This window comes from Pangasianodon hypophthalmus, chromosome 10, assembly GCF_027358585.1.
Source record: "Pangasianodon hypophthalmus isolate fPanHyp1 chromosome 10, fPanHyp1.pri, whole genome shotgun sequence".
NCBI classification, from domain to species: Eukaryota; Metazoa; Chordata; class Actinopteri; order Siluriformes; family Pangasiidae; genus Pangasianodon; species Pangasianodon hypophthalmus.
The window spans coordinates 17233161-17257875 of record NC_069719.1 but is presented as its reverse complement, the minus strand read 5'-3'; the positions used below and the strand labels follow the sequence as shown (position 1 = coordinate 17257875).

Genomic DNA, 24715 nt, shown 5'->3' with positions numbered 1-24715 from the left:
TACCCATGCACGCCTGCGCTCAGCACTTTAAATCCAACGTGTGTCTCTCAGGCTTTTTTTTTCCCTTGCCCCCACTCTCGGGTTAGAGGAGACCACTCAAAAAAAAGAGCAAGGAAAAAAATAGAAAGCATGAACATTTCTTTGTCTGGGAATTCAGGGTCAGGTGGTTGTCGACAGGAATTCTGGTTGGCTAGAGAGGACTTGCAAAGTGTTGGCAGGCAGCCAGGAGGCCGTCTTGCAAGGAGCTCTGGAAACTTGCTGCAAACCTCATCTTCACCCTTATATCCATAGCACTGGGTTCATTTCCATAGTAGAGAGGAGGGACGGTGAGAAGTGATGACGGAAAAGGGGTGGGAAGGAAGAATCAACTGTAAATTTGCACACTTATTTAAACAAAAACATGTTTGACTTCACTCATATCCTCATTTCTCTTCAAGGCACTACTTTTACACCGTAACTACTACTCTAACAAAGCTCAACTCACTACACTGGTAACTTTTAGCTTGGAAGAAGAAGCACCTCAACACTCCCAGTCAGTTGTGTTTCGAACTATTTTGAGCTGTGAGGTGCACGAAAGCATGACGACAGAGGGTTTTGGAAAACAAGCTGAACAGTGTATTAAAATATGGGCTCTTCTACAAAATGCTTACCCAGAGAGCGAGGGAGAACACATACCCTGACCTGACCCGATGGATAATTCCAAACATCCATGTGGGTGCCTGCTCCACTGGAATGTTACGATGATCACGAGACAACTGCGTATCCTGCTAATTTGGCAATATTTTCAGCTGCCCTGACATTTTTATGGCTTCTCCTCGGTCCTGTTTGGACAAAGGGCAAAGGGGGTAGGGAAAAGGCTTTTGGGGGGGTGGGGGGGGGGGGGCAGTAGTCCAATAGTAGGCCCCATTTGGTTGCCATGGAGACAGAAAATTATGTAACACGGAGGCTCTCACTGTACCCTACATTACTAGAAGGAGAAATGTCTCTTGCCAGCAAAAGACTGGAAAGACATTGGAAAGATGCCCTACAAGTGACTGCCCGCAGCTCAATGAGCACTGCACACACCATGATCCTCTTAAAGGAGAAATCCTCCCCGAAAGACTCGTTCATTAATATTTATAATTACACAACAGTTAGTTACAATAATTTGATTGGTCAAGTGCCATTCCAAGAGTGTTGATATTTAGTATAACGGCACTAGGACATTTCACTGTTTGGATCACTCACTTGTCTGTGTTTGCAAATTCAATTTCTAACAATAGTTTGTTTCATCAAAACCGTTACTACACTTACACTTATTTCCATTGGAAGAGCAATAATACACAAAATATTTGACCATATAGTATCTGAAATATCAGTTACTTGATATTAATTTCTTATTAATAGAACTGTTGTATAAAAGCAATATCACATACGCAAGCATGCTGTTATGCTGGATATTGGCTTGGCTATGATTACCTGTGGCCTCATGCCTACGGACCAATCACAACCGTGCCGAAATTTAGTTTAACAGCACTCTTGTGTGTCAGCAAGTGTGATACTGCTTAATTGATAAGTGATATTCAGTGGTGTCAAAGATTTATTTTATAATGAAGCTATGAGTTGACATATACGGTTTCCTCCATTACATACAATGCCATTCGACTACCCGCTGACAGTGGTGCCATATCCTTTGCTTCTTTTCCACCTGAAGTAACTTGTGCAGCAGCGCTTTAGTCCTTTATTCTATCCATCTCACCGACTTCCTCATCTGTCCTCAAACAATGTTGTTAACATCTCGTTTATCACAAACTAGCAAAGCTAGTTGGCAACCAGGCCCCCTTACTCAGGCTAACTGCGTCATATAGCTGTGTTGCATTCTGAAACCTGGAGTCCAACTTCTGCTGTCTCCACTATTACTGCATTGGATCTCTCATTAATATGCATGACTGTAAAATAGTGAATGAGAAAATAAGCTCTAGCACTTTTGTCTTTAGGAGAAAACAGTGAAGCCTGTTATCACTTCTATCACTTATGTCTGAGATAATTGTAAATTCTTCTCCTGTTATATGTTACTGTAACTGCGCTAGCAATGCCACCCCCTCCTTGTGATGTCAGCATAACACACAACCACTAATTACTAACGGGAATAACAATAAATACAGCAACCACTGACAAATTAGCACCAGAATCACTAATCACATCACAGATACACTTTATGTCAAAAAAAAAAAAAGTTTGTGGACGCCTGACTATCACACCCCCTGTCCTTGAACATCCCATTCCAAAACCATGGGCATTAATATGGACTTCATCGCCCTTTTGCTGCTATAATAACCTCTACTCTTTTGCAAAGGCTTTCCACAAGATTTTGTAGTGACTGTGGGGATTTGTCCATTCAGTCACAAGAGCATTACTGAGGGAAGGCTCTGATGTCTTAAGAGAAAGCCTAGCGTGCAGAGTTCCAGGTCATCCCAGTTGTGCTCAGGGCTCTGTGCAGGCTACTCGTGGTGTTTTTCTACGTACTGACCTTGGCAAACCATGTCTTTATGTAGCTTGATTTGTGCACATGGGTATTGTCATGCTGGAACAAGACTAGGCCTCACAGTTCCATTGAACACTTTTTTTTTTTAGTTCCAGTGAAGGGATACCATAATGCTACAGCATACAAAGACATTCTAGACAATTGTGTGCCTTTCAGCTTTGTGGCAACAGTTTGGGGAAGACCCGCATATGATGCTCAGGTGTCCACATACTTTGGACATACAGTGTATTTCAATTTAGACATATTTAATGTAGTTGAGGTTTCCTGAACATTAGTACAAGTTAAGGCAAATGCATACACTACAGTCACTAAAGCAGTAAGGAAAAATGACTAGAGCAACTTGATCCCAAGCTTATCAGGTCTCATAATCTTATCTCATAATGAAAGCTTAATGATGATTAAGTATCCATTCTTCCCTCTGTGTTATTCACTTATTGATTTCCAATTATTACTCTGTCATCAGGGAGGAGAACAACTTAGTCCTACTCGTGGACCGTACTGTTATACGAAGATAACAGAGTGATGCGAAGCAGAGGGCCGTAACCACCCTGCAGTGGATTATTTTCATGTAACAGCACGACCCAAAGTGTGTTATTCCACTTACACTAGAGCGATTTGCTATCAGCTACAGCAGTTAATTTATTAATGAACAGCACATCTTTTTAACTGCTTCTAGTAATATTTAATGTTACAGAACATTCGTGAAACATGTAAGTTCCTGTTATCACTTGCAGTACGTTACAGCAGTTAAAAAACAGCCATTTACTCACCAGCCTCTCCTGGATTCTATCTCTTGACGTTAATGAGACAAAAAATGAGTTTGTCATGTGACTGGGAAACCGAAAAGCACAAACTCCTCTGTTCTGAAGACTTTACAAAGCTCTGACAACTCAGACTCCTTCCATAAATGTTAAGTAAATGTCTCCTAACAGAAAGCTTCACCACATCAACAACTATCCATTTTTCTTCACTTAACAAGTTTTTTTGATCTGTTTATTATTATCTTTAGATTATGTGAAACGTCCCTAATAAGCTGTTACTACAGGACTACAGGACGATGTTGTGCTGTTACAGAAAATGAATCAACACCTTTTGCTTTAAGAATTCAAGAACAATCCAGAGTATGATATACAGCAATTTGTATCGATCACTACACAAATCTAATATGCATTAAAAAAAGGGAAGGTCTTTAGGTTTAGCATACATCCAGTAAAACTGCTCATGAAATAAATGGTACCTTCAGATGAGTCATCAAATACACTTGGCTTTTGTATGTTTTTTCCCTCACTCTCAAGCTCTTGGGTTCTATCAAACATGCCCGACTTTCAGTGCTGACCTAAGATCAGCTTTTACATTTCCCAAATCCCAACCAACACGATTAAAGCAAATGTGATTGTGGATCAGCACTCGTCGATGCAAATGGGTCCTGCGTTTCTACCTCCCTATCTCTCTGGTACTCACCTCCATCTTCCACTTCGCCAGCAACTCCTCCCTGGTCCTCTTGCTAATGTAATAAGGGTCACCGGCCTGGAAGGTTACTCTGGGCATGGGTCTCTGGCGCAGACTGATTTCCCAGCCCACTCCCCCACGTAGCCTGCCTCGAGCTCCCTGTTTAAAGGGACAAATAAAAAAAAAAAGAAAAGAAAAAAAAATAACCGCTTGTTTAATTCACTCACCTTATCTTTCTGTGCTATCGATTAAAAAAAAAGGGAAGGAAGCTGGTGTTTTTGTTTTCTGAATTTGCTTGTTGGAGGTTTGAGTGTGGGGAGGAGAAAGACCAGAGAGCTGGACAGTATATAGAGTGTGTGAGCACTCAGACAGGGGGCTACACTTGTTGGCCTGTCTTCCTATATCTCCTCAGCCAGCCACCGTTGCGGAGGAACGGGACTTTCCATTCAACCGGAGGACCAAGTGTATTTGATATTTCAAATCTAGTAGCCATCAGGGTACCATTTCTTTCACAACTACCCCATATCAGGAAAATAGCTTTGTAACTGTTTTTGTAATCATGCAACTAGAAACCTCTTCACTGCAAACAGCATACTAGAAAAAAAAAACAATGTAGTGGAACATATTGTATACATACACATATGTATACAATGTACATGTATACAATATACACACAGAGAAAGAGGACGGATGGACCACACCATGAGAATTCCATACCTCATTCTTCGAAGAGTCCCCGATCTCGTCCTCCCGGTGCTCAACATCTAGAGAGAAACACAACCGAAGAAATAATTACCGCAAAAGATCTTGACAGGCCATCCAGACGTTGTCAAACTGGAGATCGATATCTGTTAGGCAATGTAATGTCTCCCAGTAGCTCTTCTATACAAGGATATAGAGATTAACGCTCTCTTTGTATGTATTCTGCTCATGCACAGTGAAATACTAGAGGATGACTATTGGTTAAAAGAGCATTGGAGATTAAAAAAAAAAAAAGCAGGGGGTTGGAGGAAGACGTTGACAATAGTCTGTATAATAAGACTGATCTATATTTACTAAATTACCCAGGGGTAACACACTACCACACTGTTTTAACAGACTGCTGTATATAGTCATTCTAAAATGACAAAGGTTATGATGCTATATACCTTTTTTTATTTATAGTCATACAAAGATTGTTATACAAGTGGAAACAGTGCCAGTGTAACGTGTTTTTAAATTATGTACATTGCTAAAATGTGATTTAGGTGCGCTTTAAATGTAAAAACCACTTTAAAATTATACACAACAGCGCTGCCTGACTGTTTGACGTTGAGCAGAAATGCCCCACGGTGCGTCTGTGCGTGTGTGTGTTGTAAGCTACAGTACATACAGCAGCTACTCTAGTTCATATTCTGCTGCCTGTAAGCAAAATTCTTGCCCAGTAACCTTTGAGTTGCTTTGGCATTTTAATGCTCCATTGAGAACATGTGGAAAAGTCATTTTTGAGCTAACTCAGCCTGTGAAGTGCACAGTCAGTTTCGTCATGTGCAAGTAATGGCATTGCAGTGATTTAAAAATTCAATTTCAATAATATCCCCATTACGGAATAAAGTGCCACTTCATGTATTTCCATTATAATGCTCTTTTTGTGAGCTTATGGTCATACGAAAGCATCCAGATCTATATCATCCAGCTCTCTCCCAGCAGCTCCACAGACCTGAGTGTGTGCCAGACGTAGGCTCAAATGACAAATGAGCAATGAGGGTCATTAACATTGTGGAGCTCCTGGCGCATTCTGAAGTGTCAGGCTACCTGGATGAAGACGGTATAGTCTCAGTGACTGAGACAAGGAAACTGTGTGACTCAGAAAGTTGTGGTTGAGGCTGAAGGAAGCGGGAGGTTAGGGAGTGTGAGCCAGAGTGGTGATGAGTATGGAGGGAGGCCAGGTTTACTTTGGCTTTGCTCACACCCCTGACCCTACATCTCATCGTGCTGAGGCTCCACAGCTGCGTGCTATTAGCCCTGTCCCTCCCTACCCCCACGGCCTGCTGCAAACTAACCTTAACTCCTAGCATACAGACCCGCTTGGGCTGAAGACATCTGCAGCTAGCTGACTCGTAAAAGCAAAACCTTTATATTCTACCAAGGTCTGTTGCAAACTAATGATTGGGAAATTTTAAGCCTTTGACATTGTTTGCATTATGTTGCCGGGAGAAATGCTGAACCAGCATCAGATATGTTCATCTAAAGTTACTCACAGCGTAAATCAAATGAGCATAATTCTGGAAATTCAGACCAGAGTTATGAATGATAAAAATCTCAAACTTTTTTTTTCCCATAGTCATGGAAAATTTTCAAATAGCTCACTAAATGCACTTCTTTAAGCAGAAAATGAATACGTTTCAGCAAAGCACATATTGGTTTTAATGCTAAAATATCTTTATGTGAGCAGAATTTCTATTTTTACTCACATCTGTTTTTATGAGCCTTGCAAAATGCAAAAAAGCCATGCAACCTTTTTAAAAAAATAAAAACTCACAAGCTGTGATTATTCTTCTTCCTTGCAATTGATTTACACTCCTAAAGTATTTGTTTATGGAGGGACATTGTTCACTCCTAAACAGGTTTGCTCTGCCTGGAATGAGAAGGACAGGCAGGGGGTAACGAGAGGCTACGATTTCTAGTGACCTGAAACACTAGCAGGGCTATTACAATGATTCATGTTTCATGAGCAATAAGACATAGTCGTAAGAAGAGCATGGGAAACCTGTGAAGGACAGCCAACCTCAGTGGAGCTCATTAAATTTACACCTCCAACCTAACACCTAAATATCAAATCCCTTTTCCCAGGTTCACTTTGCAGAAGTTCTACTGTTATACTGCCCTAATTGCTATTTGACATATGTGTGAGTATAGACATTTAGCTTATCATAAACCTCAGAAGCTGTAAACCCAGTCATCCTTGAGGAGATTTTTTTTCATAGTTTCTATACTAGGCATATCACAATTATTACATAATTGACTTAATTTTAGGTGTTTGATATTAATCATTAGAGTCAACAATTTTACACTTCCATATAAACATATGTAATCAGTAAACAGAACGTTCAGTCTTAATTACAGACAAAGCGTTAATTAGAAAAGCTGAATATATGAGTGAAGCCACATAAACACATAGAAGTGCAGATGCTTTGGGAGCATTTTACTGGCACAGTTGGGGTTTGCTTGTCTCTTTAGAGGGAAGGGTCACTGCAATATTCTGACTAATCGCATTTATCCTATGATGAAACATTTCTATCTTGATTGGAGTGGTTTCATTGATATGGTGGATATCAGTGTTTGATGAAAATGATCACTGAATCTCAACCTGCTTTGAACACCTATCAGAGATTTGATACTGATTGAATCTCTTTTTGGAAGATCGGTGTTTCATCCCTCCAGTACAGTTCCGCACACTTGTACGATCTGTGCCGAGGTTCACTGAAGCTGTTCTGATGACTCGAGGCGGCCGAATACCTTAGTAAGACGCTTTATGGTGGTTTTTCCTTTAATTTGTCACCTGTTTGTATGTAGTCTCATATATTGTCTTATCTATCTATCTATTATCTATCTATCTGTGTGGGTAAGAGAGAAAGAGAGAAGGAGAGCGAGAGAGAGAAAGAGAGAAGGAGACAGAGATAATGACTTATTCGAAATTCTATATTTAAAACGAGCTATCCAGCAATAATCATGATGCCTTGCCTAATGTAACGCAGTAACAACACAGGTTAACGCAGTGACTCTCGCTCCTAGCCCTCCACATGCTTGTTTTCTTTACTCACACACCTGTCTCCATAATTACTTCATGACTTGATAACTGCCTGAGAAATTGAATCAGAAGTGTTAAAATAGGGGAAAATGTACAGAACAGAATGAGCAGAATGAGAACCACTGGATCACCCCTAGATATAACACCATTTCTGTTCATCAAATATTCATTTAACAGTCCGCTGGTACTCCCAGTCGTGCTATTCTTTATGTACCAATGATAGATTTAGCTATCTTGAGTGGCCCAGAATCAAACCCACATGGAAGCAAAAGACATTCAGGTTTGTCTCCTGGACTGACTCGCACCCAGATACTAACAGACATCTCGATCATCTCTCCTTCTCTCTCACCCACTCACACACTTTCTCTCACAATGGGAAGAAATGACTACATAACCGGTTACTGAGGCAGAGGAGGGGTCCTTTCCACTACCGAGGTCAGTGAGTTCATGAGTGTAGCTGATATACCGTGCCTGTATAGATCTCAGTGTGCCAAGCACTGAACTGAGATCCTTCCTCTGCTTTCCAGATGAATGACATAAAAACTGTATTAAACACTCCTGAATCTTTCAACTGTACATTAGAGTAGTCTGCATTTCACACTGTTTAGAAGCATGAAAATGCTTGGAATAATATGATATTAAAGGCTAATTTTTTGACAGACTTCAAAGTATTAATGTATCAGTGTTTCTGAGTACGGCAAACAGGAAATAACACACAGAAGGATGTTGTGATCCAGTCCTACAAGCTGAACATGCCTTCCATATGGCTGAAATGGATTATTTTTATCATCCAATCCATAGAAGGATTATAGAAGGACATTTTCAATACGCATAATTCAGTAGGCTATGTATAGCAAACCATGTTGCATACTGCATTCCCATGTGACCTGCAAGCCCAACTGTTTGCAGAGAGGAGGAGAAGTTTCATGAGTCCAGTAAGTCTAATCATATGTTGTGAAAAGCACAAACTTTACACATGAATGGGCTCCATATGTTTAAAAATGAGTTTTAAAAAAAGTCTTTATAACATATAGATCTTATTCAAATAGCGGTTGGCTTGGTTAAAATACACTGATGCTGAACCTGACATATGTGGCACACAGAGCATCCAAATGAAAGTTTGATACGTTGCTATGCAACATATACTTGTGACAGAATGTTGAAATTCAACGTATAAAAGATGTTGCAGAAAAGTTGCATGCGAACGTTTTTTCTGTGAGACTGGGGTGTAAATAAAAGTCCATTTTTAATATGTTTATTATTTACCTTATATTATATAAATTATACAGATATAGCCGTCATACAAGTCCATGTGAATGTGTTGTTACTATAGAAACATATTAAAACAACTACATTAATATAAACCTGTGATGAATTACAGCTAGCACTACTGACAGTAAGACAAGCCAAACCTCATGCACACACTCTAGCTGTCATTTTCGCCTTCTGCTGTCGTGCTACCTCAGGACATTATACAGGTTGATTCCGCTCGATTCTCCACAGTTGTGTAAGAGCAATTTTTAAAAGTCTGGTTATTTGTTATTACCTGCACCAGTTCTGGTTGAAATGTGAATATGCAATTTCAGCCCTATAGCATTTAATGACTGCTCTGTGTTTGATGGCTGCTATTCAGTATGGTTGATCAGGACTTGGCGATATATATATATATATATATATATATATATATATATATATATATATATATATATATATATATATATATATATATAGCCTGGGTTAAAAGGCTGATGCAGGGCCAGGACATAAATATCTATCATATCTATTTGGGATATGGTGTGTGTGTGTGCACTGGGTGAATGAGTGCATACTGTGTTTTGGGAGCACTGTGTAAGTGGCTTGGGCAGAGTGCTATCCACCTGGCAGAGTCCCTGCCGAGAGAGGGGCCATAACACAGCACTGCTGTCTCTCCATGCACTGCACCCACCCAGGGCAGGTTGCCAGGAGACAGCTGTCTCCCTGGGCTTTATTTACTGCTCTCATCAAGGTCATAGCCTGCTCTGGCCAGGAAATATGGTGAGAGAGAGAAAGCGAGAGTTGAGGGCATGGAGGTCTGACTGACAGCAGGATCATCTTTTAGCTTCAGTCCACCTGAGAAAATATAATCATGCTCTTAATCTGTAAAACTGGAACTGTTTATTTGCATTGGTAATAATACTATATATGATTAAAATAATATTTTAATAGAACAAATATAACAAATATAAGAACTTCCTGTGTTTTAAAAGCAGTTTTGTGACTTCCTGTAGGATGCACAGTTGACAGTTTTGTGTCAGATATTTCCAAACCTGAAGCATTTTCTCTAACACTTGGCTGTTTTTTTCCTATCTGTGTGATCCCAATCAGCTTCAGCTTTTCTCATGACAGAGGTCAAGGTGGCGGATAATACTGTTACTGTCACCTCTGACATCAAGCCGGTCTTAAGCCTTAATCTCCCACTACCCGGGTGTTTGTCCAGACTTAAGGCCGTCAGCATACTTTGCGTGGAGATGACTTTTGGATGGCTTCCATGAACAATATGAGGTAATTGCAGACCAAACAGACATTTTGTTGTGCACATGGGAGCCGGGTGAATTCTGGAGACATGCTACACAACCAAGCGGATTGTGACTGGCCATTAGCAATAAAGCTCGCCCAAGCCGATTCATTCGAAGCATCACACAGGTTTCACTAGCACGCTAAACTGACCACCCTCAACCCCTGATTTATTTACTGATCTCACGTACCACCTGCATGATATTTCTCCTTTCTCGTTCTCTTTGGAAAAACATAAGCAGTTCTTCATCTCCTTTGTGTTCTATCATTTGTTTAAGCATTTCCAACAACTAGCCAAAGCACTTTACAGCAGGTGATCTTCTTCCTGTAGTCAAGAAAACTGTCATGAAATTTTTAACTGTGCCACCTAAACAGCACTGGTAAGCAATCGACAGTTATAAAAGCATGGAAAGTATGCAAGCTTGTAAGCAAGCAAAAATGGTTTTGTCTTCACACAACCCTCACAGACATCATCTCTCTGCATCACCATCGCACTGGTAACATAATTATCCTGTTTAGTTTCACTGTTCTTACTGAATAATTTATGGTAGTTACTGAATAATATGGTTTAAGATGAATAACTGAATAATAATCTAAGCGTTTGTGTTTGCAGTGTGTTTGGGAGGTCCTTATTGAGATGAAAGAAATGTTTCCCAAAAGCACAGTAAAATGAATAAAAATCTGTTAGGATTTTGCTCTCCCAAGCCATTTCTAATGGATTTGATGGATACAAAACTATGATGTCTCTCCAGTATTTGTAATTACCACCTAATACAGTCATGCACTTGCTACATCCCACCAACAGGGCATGTGATTGAGCTATTAAACTAAATTACTTGTGATGGAATTTAATGCACAGCCTTAAGCAGAAGTTTGGAAATCAAACTTGACCTCTTCTAGTCGTCCTACAAAATATCAACAGCATTTTTGCTTAATGAAAGAAATTATTGTTACTTTTAATTAATGTTCTTTTGCATTTGACTATCCAAAGACTTTTGCACATTACTGTCTTTTTTGAGTGTTACTGTTTTTATTGAGTGTGCTATCTTTGAGAAAGTAGTCTTACATTTTTCCCAATTAATACTTACATGTAAATGAATAATGACCCATCCTGGGAAACCACAGCTGCCAAATTTCCAATGCACTACCACAGCCAAAGAATGCTAGAGGAGTGCTATTTTACGACACCTCTCCATTCATCACTAAAGGCTGAAGACTGTACGAGGATGATGACACACACTCTGTGGCCCTCAGCCCAGGAGTACTCACTGACTCAAAGAGCAGGCAGCTATTGCTTAAGCGTAACTCACATTTAGTCGGTCGCTCCAGTTTCCGTCTTCCTCGTTTCGTGCAAGATCGAATTGGCAGCGTCTCTTCTTTGTCCTTCTCGGAGTCGCACTTGTCCTGGGCAACAACAAATCCGTTCTCCAGGGAAGGGCTCATGCTGCAGGCAGCCTGGCGAGGGAGGCCGTTTTCCAGCGCATTCTGCTCCTGTGTGGGGCGAGAGCCTTCGGAGGATCTGTTGCCATGCCTCTCTCCTACATCCCCATTATGAACCTGAAGCTGTGAACAGGACTGGATTCCCGTTCCTCTGTGATTCGGGGACACACCCACTAGCTCTGTCAGTGATCCACAACTCTCCACCTGCAACAGGAAATGACAGTATTAACATTCGAGCCAAAAAAATTAAATACTACAAAGGAGCACAGTCTTAATATACTGAAAGTATACGACGTTAAATTAAGATGCTTTCTCTTCAGATATCGAAGACTATATGAAGATTTTTATAATCTTTGCAAACAAAAACTACTGCACTTGATAAATATATGTAATATGTAATTAACAACAATTTTTAAATAAACAATTGCATAAATTGCAATTTAATGTAATATGATTTTAAACATTTTAAACTATTTATAACCAAAATATTTCATTTAAATAAGCTTTACATTCATGCTTTGCATATGACATGTACTATTAAAAGAAAGGCAAAACCCAAAATATCTCACAATTAGTAATTGCACATATTTCTGTTAAAATTGAAAGCTAAAAGTACAATTCTATACCCTAACACTGGTGTATGTAAACATAGAAAATGTATTTCAGTTAGTTTCTGTTAGTTTCATTAATATTTTATAATAATATACTCTATTTATAATTTATACTCTATTTATATGTATCCATTTGCATTTCCATTTGTATTTTTACATCCTTTTTTTTGTGTGTGTGTGTGTTATCTGTATGCACCTAGGGTCTGAGAGTAACATAATTTCAATTCTCTGTATGTGCTGAACATGGGGCAGAATTGACAATAAAGTTGACTTTGACTAATGTTGCATATACACCATAAATGGATGCTTTAAACTCTCAACTTATTGCTCAAGGATTCATCTTAAAGCATATTCAGTAACTACTACAGATTATGCAGTAAATACAATGAAACCAAAAAGAAAACTATGTATACACAAGAATACAGAATGACAGATCGTGGGAGTTTAAGGGGTTAAGATCTATCATAGTGATGGGATACAAGCTGTGGATAAGGAGGAGGAAGGTACTAACAATGATGAACCTAGTTCATCAAAAAACATGTTCCTGATCAGTTCAGTATGAAGTAAAACCTCAGACATCTTATAAAGTGTTAGCGCTTTCTTATACAAACCTGTATTTAAACCAGGTGTTGTCAATATCCATATAAATTCAAGTTAGTTCTTAGTCTGAATTAGTCTGCAAGAGCAGCATCTTAGTGTAATTAATATAAATTAACTTTCCAGTAATAAGGATGACTGCTCAGCTTGCAGATAGGAGGAAATCCATTCCAACAACGAAACCTCTACACTTGCTTTTAATTAGTATGCAGGTGAGTACATATAAATAGTGACATACATAATAAAGACATCCTCGTTGATGTATCCTAAAACACAATTATTACTGCTTTATCATCAACACACTAGGCAATAAAGCAGCAGGTATAAATGACTTCTTACCAGGGTTGGAAAGTAATGAAACACATGTACGCTCAGTACATGGTTCACTGTAATGTTTTTTTTTTTTTTTTTTTTTTTTTTTTTTTTTGAGTATAATTAAATTTACTTGATCTTTTTTTAATAAAATATTCAACTTTGTTTCATTTATTTTTGATCACCATTACACAAGTAAAAGAAACGCATTTAACCTCATAAGCCTGTACACAAAATAAAAGACGGTAGGTGAAAATTTTAAATAATTCAATTTCGAGACCCAGTCAAAATAAAGCAGTTTCCTGACGAAAGGCTATACTTCAAGCACAAGATGCTTATTCAACAGCAGCAATGTCTGAGATAGTGGAGGCAGATGAGCAATCCCTGGCCCAATTTATCAGGCATTTTCAGTTTCAGATGCTTCAGAGGAAACTGCAAGATAATGATCTGCAAACTATGTGAGTCAAAACCTGTGTCAATTGCCTGCTGAGTAAAATATATCTAAGTGCTGCTACAGCCTATAGGTAATGCTCAGGATAGTGTGTAAGGGGCATCTTTGCTAGACAGCTAACTATAGAGCTAGAAATATGTTTGAAATAACCTGAGCTAGCTAGATAGCTAAAGAAACTAGCAAGCTACTGAAACCCCAACAGCATCTGGCTAAGTTAGCTAGCCAGCTAACGTCTTTCTTTACATACCATTGATCATTGAGATAGTCTTCACTTCAGCATAGCTCACTTGGTTAGTTATCATAACTGTTCAAAAATGCACTCCTCAGACATAGAACATGTTTAGATTAGTTGTGTCATTTGTAAGTAATTACTCAAGCAATTTTTCACTAGATGATTAACTTGGAATTTCCGTGATCACTACTTTTACTTTCAAGGGAATTATTACTACAGTAGCAGCACTTTTACTCAAGTCAGTGTGTTTTGTACTCTTTCCATCACTGCCTCTTACTTGGTAACATAGGAGGTACTTTATACCTACAGAATAAATGTATTTTTTACATATATCTGTGCTTAGTGCTGTCCTGTATTCAGCTGTTATACATATGATCCTGTGTGAAAAAAACTTACACTCTGGCCAAAAGTATGGGGACACCTGACCATGACACTCATGTGTGTTTGCTGAACATCCCATTCCAGATTTAGCCCCGTCCCTTTGCTGCTTTAACAGGGTTCACTCTTCTGGAAAAGGCTTTCCACTAGACTGTGATTTGGATTGTGGCTTTGGGGATTTGTGCCCATTCAGCCACAAGATCATTAGTAATGTCGGACACTGATGTTAAGCAGTTAAGCAGTGACCTAGTGTGCAGTCAGCGTTCCGGTTTATCCCAAAGGTGTTCAGTGGGGTTGAGGGCAGGGCTCTGTGCAGGCCACACAAGTTCTTCCACTCCAACCTTGGAATACCGTGTCTTTATAGACCTCACTTTGTGCACAGGGGCATTGTCATGCTGGAACAGGTTTGGTCCCTTTGGTTCCACTGAAGGGAAATCTTAATGCTACAGCATACAAAGATTTGCAGACAATTGTCTGCTTGTAATTTTGTGGCACCACCTTGGGGAAGGCCCATATAGGTATGACGGTCAGGTGTCCACAATAACCTGGTTGCACGTGTGCACACCCTTTTATAATGGGACATATGAGCGTGCTCTGAATTAGTCCGAAGCGTGGAATAAAATTGCCAGTTCAATATGTTCTAAGTGAACAGATTCTTACCTAAAAAAACTGAGTGTTGCATTACAACCAAAAGGAGCTTTAACAAAGTATTAGATAAAGAGTGTGCACACTTATGCAACCAGGTTATTGTAATTTTTTCTCTTTTTTCAGAAATGTTTGCATATGTTTTTCACTTCAGTTTTGGTGGTATATCACATTAAAGGTGGAAAAAAAGCTGACATGATTTATCTTGGTTTCATTTTTCACATCACAAATACAAGCAATTTTAACAGTGTGTAGGCCTTTTATATCCACTGTATGTCATGCATTATTCATTCAACTAAAATTTGTAAAGATCCAGTTACATAAAATTCTGACTGAATGGCGACAACAATCAACTTTTAATGCTTAACCGGTAACAATTTGTTTATTCCTATAAATAAAGCGATTCAAAGTGGTTATGTTTTCGCTTTGAAGTGGTGCTTCACATTATGAGTTTTGACTTGTGCCATGGACTCATCTGTTTTTAATTTGACACAAGGGGAATTAACACACATGCTATGTCTTCGTCCACTCACCTTTAAACATTCTCTTTCCTCAACAATGTTTTCACACAAGCAATGTTCTCAGTTCATAAATCAACCCAGAGAGTATAAATAAAATTCTGACATTCTTTGAAAACTCTCCTGAGCTAATATCTCTAGCCCTGTATGTAGTTTCTGATCCGATGAGCTGCCTTCAGTTAAATAATTGACATAAATGCATGGGATTGGATAAAGCTGCAACAGAGGACCTGCTACAGAAGCTGCACTTTTGAAAACTAGAGTCGCTGAACTACCTTTTTTTTTTTCTTATGTTGATTGGCCTGGTTACAGTATTTCACATACATGGTTTGGTCTGATGAAATGCTTTGCTTGGTACACCAGATGACAACCCAAATGTATCTGTAATATATCTCTTTAAAAGTGTAAAAAAAAAAAAAAAAAAACATCACAACTAGTTTAAAACCATTCATTTTATATTAGGGGTGGGTGATATGACAAAATTATCATATCACAATACTTGAAGATATGTGATATGTATCACGATATACAGGACTGCTAAAAAAAACAGTGTTGCCTTAAAGAAAAACTATGACAAACTGTGTTTTATGACAAACAGTGTTGCCTTAAAGAAAAACTATGACAAACTGTGTTTTATGATATTCTTATTTAATTTCTACTAAAACTAACATTTTAACTACAACTAACTAATTAAAATTCTTTTAAGGCAATTTTAAAGTGAAAAACTTCAATAGCAAATCAGCTGCTTCCAATCAGAGCTTCCAAAACAGTGGTTTGAAAATGCAATCAGAAAAGTGTACTGTGCTACAATATCACAATATTGTTGTTATATCATCATGTTGCCCAGCTCTATGTTATATAGCTTTACTGAGAATGTTTTAGAAGAAAGTGTGACATTTAATAAATTTGAATATGGTTTTTGCATGTGCAAACAAACCCACCTGACAGAAACCACAGACAGCTTAAGCTTGCTGAAAACTGAACTATATTTTTTAGATACTGAATATAATGCACCTCTACTGTTGTTACCTTCTATCTTTAGCATGTCACAATCCTTCCTGTAGTTTCCTCTCTGTACATTCTTGGTAACCAGACATTACTTTCATCCTGTTGCTGTCTAACCATAAGAGGCACACTTGAGGGTTGACAAAAGGCAAACAATAGGCACTGATGTTGATGTACTATATAAATGTCTCCTTTAAATCATGGCTTAAATAAACACAAATTTCAATTTGTGAATCAAAGGATTCAAGCACACTTATGGATACACATGTTTAGTCTCTCAGGTTGCTATCGGTGGCACAATGCAGCATAAAATGTATCAGATGTGCCAGTTAATACTAGGAAGACAATTTTGAAATGAGCTTAATGTATGAAAATATCAAGTCACACACATGTTTGTTTTGCCATTAACCGTTCTAAATCATGAGGGGGAAATGTTCGAAACGGTCCTGCCCTGCATGCAAGAGAAGAAATAGAGTATGAAAGAACCTGAGGGCGAAATGGGGGAGCATTTGCAGCTAGGCATAAACACTTTCAGCAGTGATCTTTTTTTTTTTTTCCTAAAAACCCCACCAGCCCAGATGCTTTGCGTTGGGGGAGGGTACAGAGTGGTTAGGGCTGAAGGCTAATACTGTGCTCAGTTGATAATATTGTCTTCATAAGAATCTCAAAAACCCACTGTAAATACCTACAACATTTACTCTGTCTTATTTTGAATAAATGCTTTCCTTACAATAGACATTATCATTCTGAAATACTTTCCTTTCAATACTTTTAAGTAGTAGCCTTTGTTTGAGAGGCCACAGCATGAGAACCACATCATTCCATACAATGATGGTTCTCATTATGCATGTATCACTTACTGGACACGGTTCCCAGCATATGAAAACAATGTCAAGTCACCCAAGACGCCAGCACAAAGCCCCAATGCTTTATGACAACATATCCCGTACGCCGGCTTATTAATCTCCTCACACAAAGACATATCAGCCCACAGATCCAACCACCTGCTTTAGAAGCCCTCAAGAGTAGTAAAAGATTGATATGAGAAACTGTTGAAATCAAGGAGGACAGATTTAAGGCCTCAGGAGAACGGCTCTGCCAGTCTGACAGTGGCGTTGCTCTTCATACTCGCAGCTGCTGCTTCGCCTCACTGGCTCTGAGTGTCAAAGCCGTTCTCGTGAAGAGGAAATCAAAGAAGGCAGACACAGAACACAGCCATTTTATGTCTCATGCTAAAGAACGTCTCGAGCCACTGCTGGACTGGTTGTTTCTCGCTGTTCTCTGGAGTGTGAGAACTTAATCAGATCTCAGCTGTTCATCTGGGAAGATGAAATGCTGAGACATAGGCAGCCTCATTTTTCAAATATTATTTCATTTACTTTACATGTCTTGGATTTATGTGGCAGTGAAAAAGTGCAGGTTTTTTTTCCTCAAACATCTGTATGTTTTTAAGGAAAGCAACACATTAAGTAATAGACTACTTTTTTTAGATAAGAATATCATATCATCATGGCTAAAAAAAAAGTGAAACAACGAAAAACTGCAGAATAACTGTGGCATGTTTTACATGATCATTAGAACAACGTACTAGCCAATTTCCTTCCACAATTGCACATCAGTGTACGTAATAAATCTTTACAGCAAATTTCGATCTTAAGAACCTCTCACTTCATTAGTTTTAAAAGCATCTCATCTTCTCTTTGCAGAATTTCTTTATAGATGATAATACTTTTGCACAGTACTGTATATAATACAGAATGTACTGTATTTTAAACAATCTTGTTCGATGAGGAGGATGTATGGCATGTAAAACTTAGTAAAGTGGGGCATTTCTACTTCCACCACAGCTCAAACTGTATATGCTTTATGGTGCATTCTTTCCATTTGTTTCATTTTTTTCACTCAACGTTACAAAGAGGCGGAGGTATGAGAGGAATGTTGGCTGTTTGTCAGAAAGGAGCTAGTGGGCTCCGCGTGTTTTACTTTCCTCAACTCTCAGTCTCGGCCTCATAAAGCAGAAAAAAGGAACCATTACTCAGCTCTAACAAATAATAAAACAGCTGGCAAATTGCAACCAATAAACATGGCATTAAGTACACACAAATCAAATGCAGAGCCGCATGGGCAATGAACAGATGTTGACTGAAGCGAAAATATATGGCACGCTTTATACAAAGCACCTTTCCTACATGAGCTACAAAACCTGCACATGTGTAGTCTGACATTTTTCAAAAGAGGAAGGGGCAGGAAAGGGGCTGTCTTAACAGCCACTAGACTAAAGTGTAAAAATAGTGTTCGAAAAAAAACCACACACACACACACACATGCAGTGTGAGAAAACAATACCATTACTGGGTCAGGATGAAAAGTGGAGCACATCTTGTGAGAGGGAGAACACCTTTCTCATTACTTCCCTAAGGGACATCTTCATATAGGGTTACATTTCATAGATATTTCACAGAGAGTCAAAGGCAGCGTGAAAATATGACAGTCCACCAAAGTGTGAACAGAAATTCCCCTACTATTGCCACAATTACCTGTTGAAGGGATGGTATATTGGGGGTAATAAAATCAGAAAGCCCCAGGGGGAGGGAGGGACGGATGTGGGGTGGCTGAGCGCCATGTGCTCTGACATGCCCTCTCTAGATTAATTATGCAACAGCTAGGATTATTTTCAAACACAGGAAAACGGGCTCCATGGCAGAGGATGTTTAGCAAGGGGGTGCATGTGAAAAACACTAGCTGACTTTCGAGTGGGCTCTCTATGGAGTAAATGACAGTCAAAAAGACTTACCCTGAGAAACAAAAGGAAATATGAGCAGAACTAAAGTGGATGTGCAAAGTGAAATGAGTTTAAAAAAAAAAAAAAAGCAAACAGAAATTGCGAGAGTGAAAAGAGAAGATAAATGAGACAACTCTCAGCCTGTGAGAAAGAATGAGTGTTATGCAACAACCTCGGTGACCCTTTGACCCAGACATGATCTCTGTTGGGGTTAGAACTGAAGACAGTCTAAACACACATGAAGGGCAACATGAGCTGAGTCCCAGTTAGCCTTCAGCCTTGCAGGCCAATAAACAGTCAGGTAAACACATACACACACCGCCCAGATTAAATCCAATACCTCAATCAATGGGGATATTAATGAATTATGCAACTGCAGCGAGAAAGAGCGACTACTGCTGTTCATACATCTTAATTATGTATGTCTTATTTATCTTCACTTGAAACGGTGTGTTACATAAATAGTTACATATCTGAACACAAGCATGCATATGAATATCTTAAAATCAACTTGTCTCAAGTCAACGTGTTTGCTTTTCATTTCAGGAACCTTTTTTTTCATCAACAAGCGTGAGACAATGTTGATGTTAAAAACATGACTGTTAATGGTGTGAGCTTCTATATTTTGTGTTCCAACAAACCTTCCTGCGTATCCTGTTTTACTGCTTTCTTCCTGAAAGTGAATCCTGTCGTGAGACAGTACATTGCGTGTCAGAGCTAAACCATACACTGACTGCAGCATACTCACGAGGAGGTGTCTGCGTTTGCGGCTGGGCCGTCCGACTTTGCGGGCCGGAGTGCTGAACGCTGGCCTGTCCGCCACAGCCAGCTCCTTCTCCCGACTCACACTGTCAGTCTGCCCAAATGACAAAGAGCCTCCATGTCACAAATGAATCACACCACACCTCCACTCCCCACTGTTTCCATCTGTTTCTGTCTTGTAATCTGCTTGTTTTCACACTGATTATGTGTTAATTTGGAATAAAATGGCCCATTTAAAATTTTTAGTAAAGTGGAAGACACTAAAGATGATTTTTCAAACATGACCATTTTCCCTTTGGCTTAATTTCTCTAGGAAACAGTACAAATATTTTTTTCAACATCCACATTTATATTACAGAAATTATATTCAGGACATTTTGACCTGAAAGTAATATATTAAAATAGTAAATATATTAAAAGGGCTGAATGACTGATATGAATCCCTACCACTTTTAACTCTTATTTGCTCTCACAACTGCACACACACCTGCTACCCAGAACATGTAAACGGTTTTCAATACTTGAGATGAAGTCATATTAAAAAAAACTGTTTAGAAAAGTATCAAACAGAGAATAATTATTAATTATGTGAATAAGTTGGAAATATGATTGATATTTTGATATTAGGGATGGGCGATAAGGCAAAAAAAATCATATCACTTAATGCAATAAGATAATAAGGTAAGGCAAAAAAAATCATATTACTTAAAGAGATCCTCGTGATACCCAAGATATACCACAATATACAATTTTGCAATTATATAATTGTACAAAAATAGTTTGTAATGTCCAGTCAGTTACTTTTTTTTACAGTGAGTAACAAAGAAGTAATAAAAAAAAAAAAAACTGACACCTGATGATAACTTCAATACTTAGCATATCATGAAGTGTATCATGATCTTATTATATCACTATATCGACATCATATCATATCATAGCTCTAATGGATATAAATGTACAGTAGTGCTCTAAGAGCATGCAGGCGGTTAAGCCAGTTTGCGTCCTCTAAAGGCATCTTGGGAAGACAGGACGGCGTGACATCATCATCTCCATCATATCCATTGCTATCTCTGACACACTTTCCATAAACTGTGCATGCCAGAGGTTGCCAAAGCCAGAGACACACCCCAACATGAACAGGGGTGAATGGGTTTCTCTTTACACTCTTCTTTTTGTCCAGACAAGGATATTTAGATAATGAGAAAAGCCGGCACTTGAGTGACACCTCCCTTTTAGGCACTATGAAGTGAGGATTCTATAGCCCCGGAGCTGACCTACCACTCTCGGCTCCCACTTGACACAGTTACAAAGACATTTGGCAGCTCTTTCTCTTCCCTCCTTCCCATTCCTCTTTGTCTGGAACAACTGTGTCCCCCCGCCAACACCCAGTCTCCCTGCCAGCCAAGCACCCTAGGGTGTACAGGCAAGAAAAGACGATCTGAAGGTTGTCACGACACTAGATTTGACTGAATAGCAATGCCTAAATCATGTTAATAGGGATACTGAACCTGTCCACCATGACCGAAGGTCCGGAGTGGGCAATGACTGCCAATCCCTACTTATGCCTAATTTACTTTCAATTATGTATATTCAATATATGATGATATAATTCATTCAAATATATATATATATAAAGCAATAACCCAGTAGCCCAATGACTGTTACACAACAATACATTATTACTACACTATTACTACTAATGCTCGAGTGCTCACAAAAATTAGGTGATCTATCTGATTGTCTCCCACAACATCTCTAAGCCAACAAAATAATTTTAATTAAAAAAAAATACAAAGTGAGGTTTTGGAAACTTGGCGTTGCCTGTGGTGAACTCACCAACATTGTCAATAGCTTTGCTCTATTTCTGGCAAATGGCCAGTTATTTAAGGCGAGCCTTGTTGCCAGGCAACAGGGCTACAGTGAGCCTCGCGCGGCTCCGCGGGTGGAGAGGAAGAGAATGAATTCGTCTATAAATCAGCCATACGGCATCCTCCTATCCACAAGCCAACACCCACGTCACAAAACACTTGCATGACACAGCCACACAAATCTCCCGGGCCGAGGAGGATAACAATGCATGGGTGTTTAAATACGATACATTATGATACAAATAGCCCCTGTGGCAGTACACAATCATTATTTCAGCCCACAGTTCAAAACGAACGGAGTTTTGTTCATGTTAAAATACGATAAAAAGAGAATGATGTCAAGCCGCCTTTAAAACTACTGGCAGAGAACATCTTGTGTTTGGTTGTGGAAACATCTGGACCAGGTAAAAATATGAAAAGGGTGAAATGTAGTGGAGCAAACCACTCAGTCAAACATGCCCTAATTAGATTTAATTGTACAGTAAATTCTCTTAACATCTGGCCATTTTCCATCACTGATAATATCTCAAAATAGTGTGAGTGAGATTCTATGCACCGCTTGTCACTAGTAGGTCTATGGTGTCTTTTGATATTTTTTTTTTCTCAGTATTAGAACCAATACCTGAGGCAGCATTTTATTCTTATTTAAATACAGTGCATATTTACTAAATAGAGTGCATATTTATTAAATCATACTTTCTATTAATACTATGTATAAAGGTCATACCCAGTATTAAATAGTAAGTATGAGTATTACATTCAGGACCAATATCAGTGGTGTGATGAAATGAAATGAAATTGCAGTGGTTGACTCGGTCTTATTCAAATTTTCACCTCAAGTAGTCATTACGGACATTATTTACACCAAATGCCTGACTGCTACAAAGAGCACACACTCTTACCATGCGATTTCCCCCACTGGTGAAGTCAGAGCTTTTGAAAGCAGCGGTGGTGGTGACCGTGTTGGATGGCATCACCAAACGAATCACTTTCCAATACAGTACAAAAGTGATAAAAAGGTCAAAACAAAAAAAAAAAGCAAAAAAAAAAAAGTTTCAGTGATCCTCCCTTGTTTGGTTTCCTGCAAAATAAAACAGCATATGTCACTTATTTCACATAGACACTTTATAAAATGCGCTCTTCGGATCATGCTGTAACAGAAATACTTCAAGTATAAGACAAAGGACTCGTCTGTGAAGCAAAACCAAATCCCACTGACTCCAGAATTCCTACAGTGTAAGCAATCTTAGTTAAAATATACTGTAGTGTATTTTACAGTTCCAAATATAGCATGTCCTACTGCCCTAATCTCATTTGCCCAATCTTATTCCGGTGTCCTTATCCAATCATAGAAATTTGTTTCGGTTACAAAGCATGTGATAAATACATCTAGACCACATCTTCTCATCTTCCTGACACAGTATAATGTCCAAAGCCTGACAAGGTACAATAAATCAAAGAGGCAACAAGTCACCCTCAAGTGCACTTCCCACAACCTGTGTCTAGACATCCCGACCCTTATTTTCTCTATTCTGTCCTGAAGTATGAAGGCAGATTCCCAGAGATGTGCTAACAAGGTTATAAAATATTGATTCCCCACAGTGCATGCATACAGGTGATATCTGAATCACAGATCAGCACTACACAAAAGGCACATGTGTGTGCTGGGTGGGCTTTTCTCTGCCCAGCTCAGGGCTGCCTATCATATACCCTCTCCAGGAAAGACCTATGAATTGCATATAGGTTGTGGTACTGCCTACAACGCCATTTTACTCCCAGAAGTTGTGGAGCTGTGTAAATGTTGTGCTCTGCTTTGTTAAATGGGATTTTGTAGCCTAACACAATGACAGTGCACGACACAATTCTTTTCAAGATACACAAGCATTAGGTTTTGAGGTCAATAAAGCAGGTTTTAATTTCACCTGGAAATGATATATCATATCCCTGAAACAATAATAACAGCTCGTTTGGGGTTTTTTGCTCTGGAACGGTTTGTCCAGGTCACAGCTCTATGGAAATCAGTAGGCTCGGATCGATGAGTCGTGTTTGTGGCCGAGGCAGCGGAAGCGTGTGTGCGCCGGTCACCTGCCCTGGCCATTCGAGAAAGCACTAAAAGCCACTTTTATCCACCAAGGAATTCGGATTTCGAATTGAAACTCTGTTTAAAAAATAAATAAATAAATAAAATTTAAAAAAAAAAGAAAAAGAAAAAAGAAAGGCCCGACCCGTTTGTGCTCACATGTATCTGCCAGCTAGAAAATCGGCTCAAGTTCAAGTGCATAAAGCGCAACGTCTGAATCTCACATCTGCAGAAGCAGAGGGGGAAAGCGCCTTGCCGTCTCTCTCCGACATCGCGCTCGCTTTACACGGCTACCACTTTCCTCCTGAATAGCCGACTGCACGAAGGCGGTTTTTGACGAAGGGGCAGGGTGTTATGAAAGCGGAGCACAACATTAATTACCCGTTTTTTTGCCAAGTCCCAGGCCTGAGCCCTTTTTCTGTTTTGTTGCCGCGGACTCCCGGATCCTCCTCGCGCTCCTCTCCCCGTCCTCCGCCTCCCCGGCCGGCCAGCACTTCTCCCGCGGCCTCGCGCGCACTGCAGAGGGCCGGCCTGCTTCGGGCGCGACGCGTGGTCCTACTGCGAGTCTACTTCTTACTTCTTACTTCTACCATCACTGACATTTCATTTTTAACCCAGTCACTTCACGTGCCTTTTACATCTAATTCATTTAATGTCTGATAGAACTAGAATCTTTTTTTTTTACCTATGTAGGTAGACTATTCACATGATAGTTTAC

The 24715-nt window shown here is 39.2% G+C and overlaps 1 protein-coding gene across 4 annotated transcripts in view; it reads right to left on the bottom strand.

Annotated features, from left to right (window-relative positions):
* Positions 1-24532, bottom strand: part of dnmt3ab (DNA (cytosine-5-)-methyltransferase 3 alpha b) — a 51278-nt gene extending 26746 nt beyond the window's left edge. The window contains exons 1-6 of one of the 4 annotated variants that reach the window (XM_026934546.3): positions 24379-24532; positions 22820-22998; positions 20036-20143; positions 11627-11960; positions 4691-4737; positions 3986-4132 (exon numbers count right to left, since the gene is read on the bottom strand). In XM_026934546.3, coding sequence (XP_026790347.1) covers positions 3986-4132; positions 4691-4737; positions 11627-11960; positions 20036-20143; positions 22820-22891 — 708 coding nt within the window. In that variant the 5' untranslated portion in view covers positions 22892-22998; positions 24379-24532. Of the gene's footprint in view, positions 1-3; positions 622-3985; positions 4133-4690; positions 4738-11626; positions 11961-20035; positions 20144-22819; positions 22999-24378 lie in introns of those variants that run through there. The other 3 variants (XM_034307930.2, XM_053237561.1, XM_026934550.3) reach the window with 3 other exon arrangements.
* Between the last annotated feature and the right edge of the window lie 183 nt (positions 24533-24715).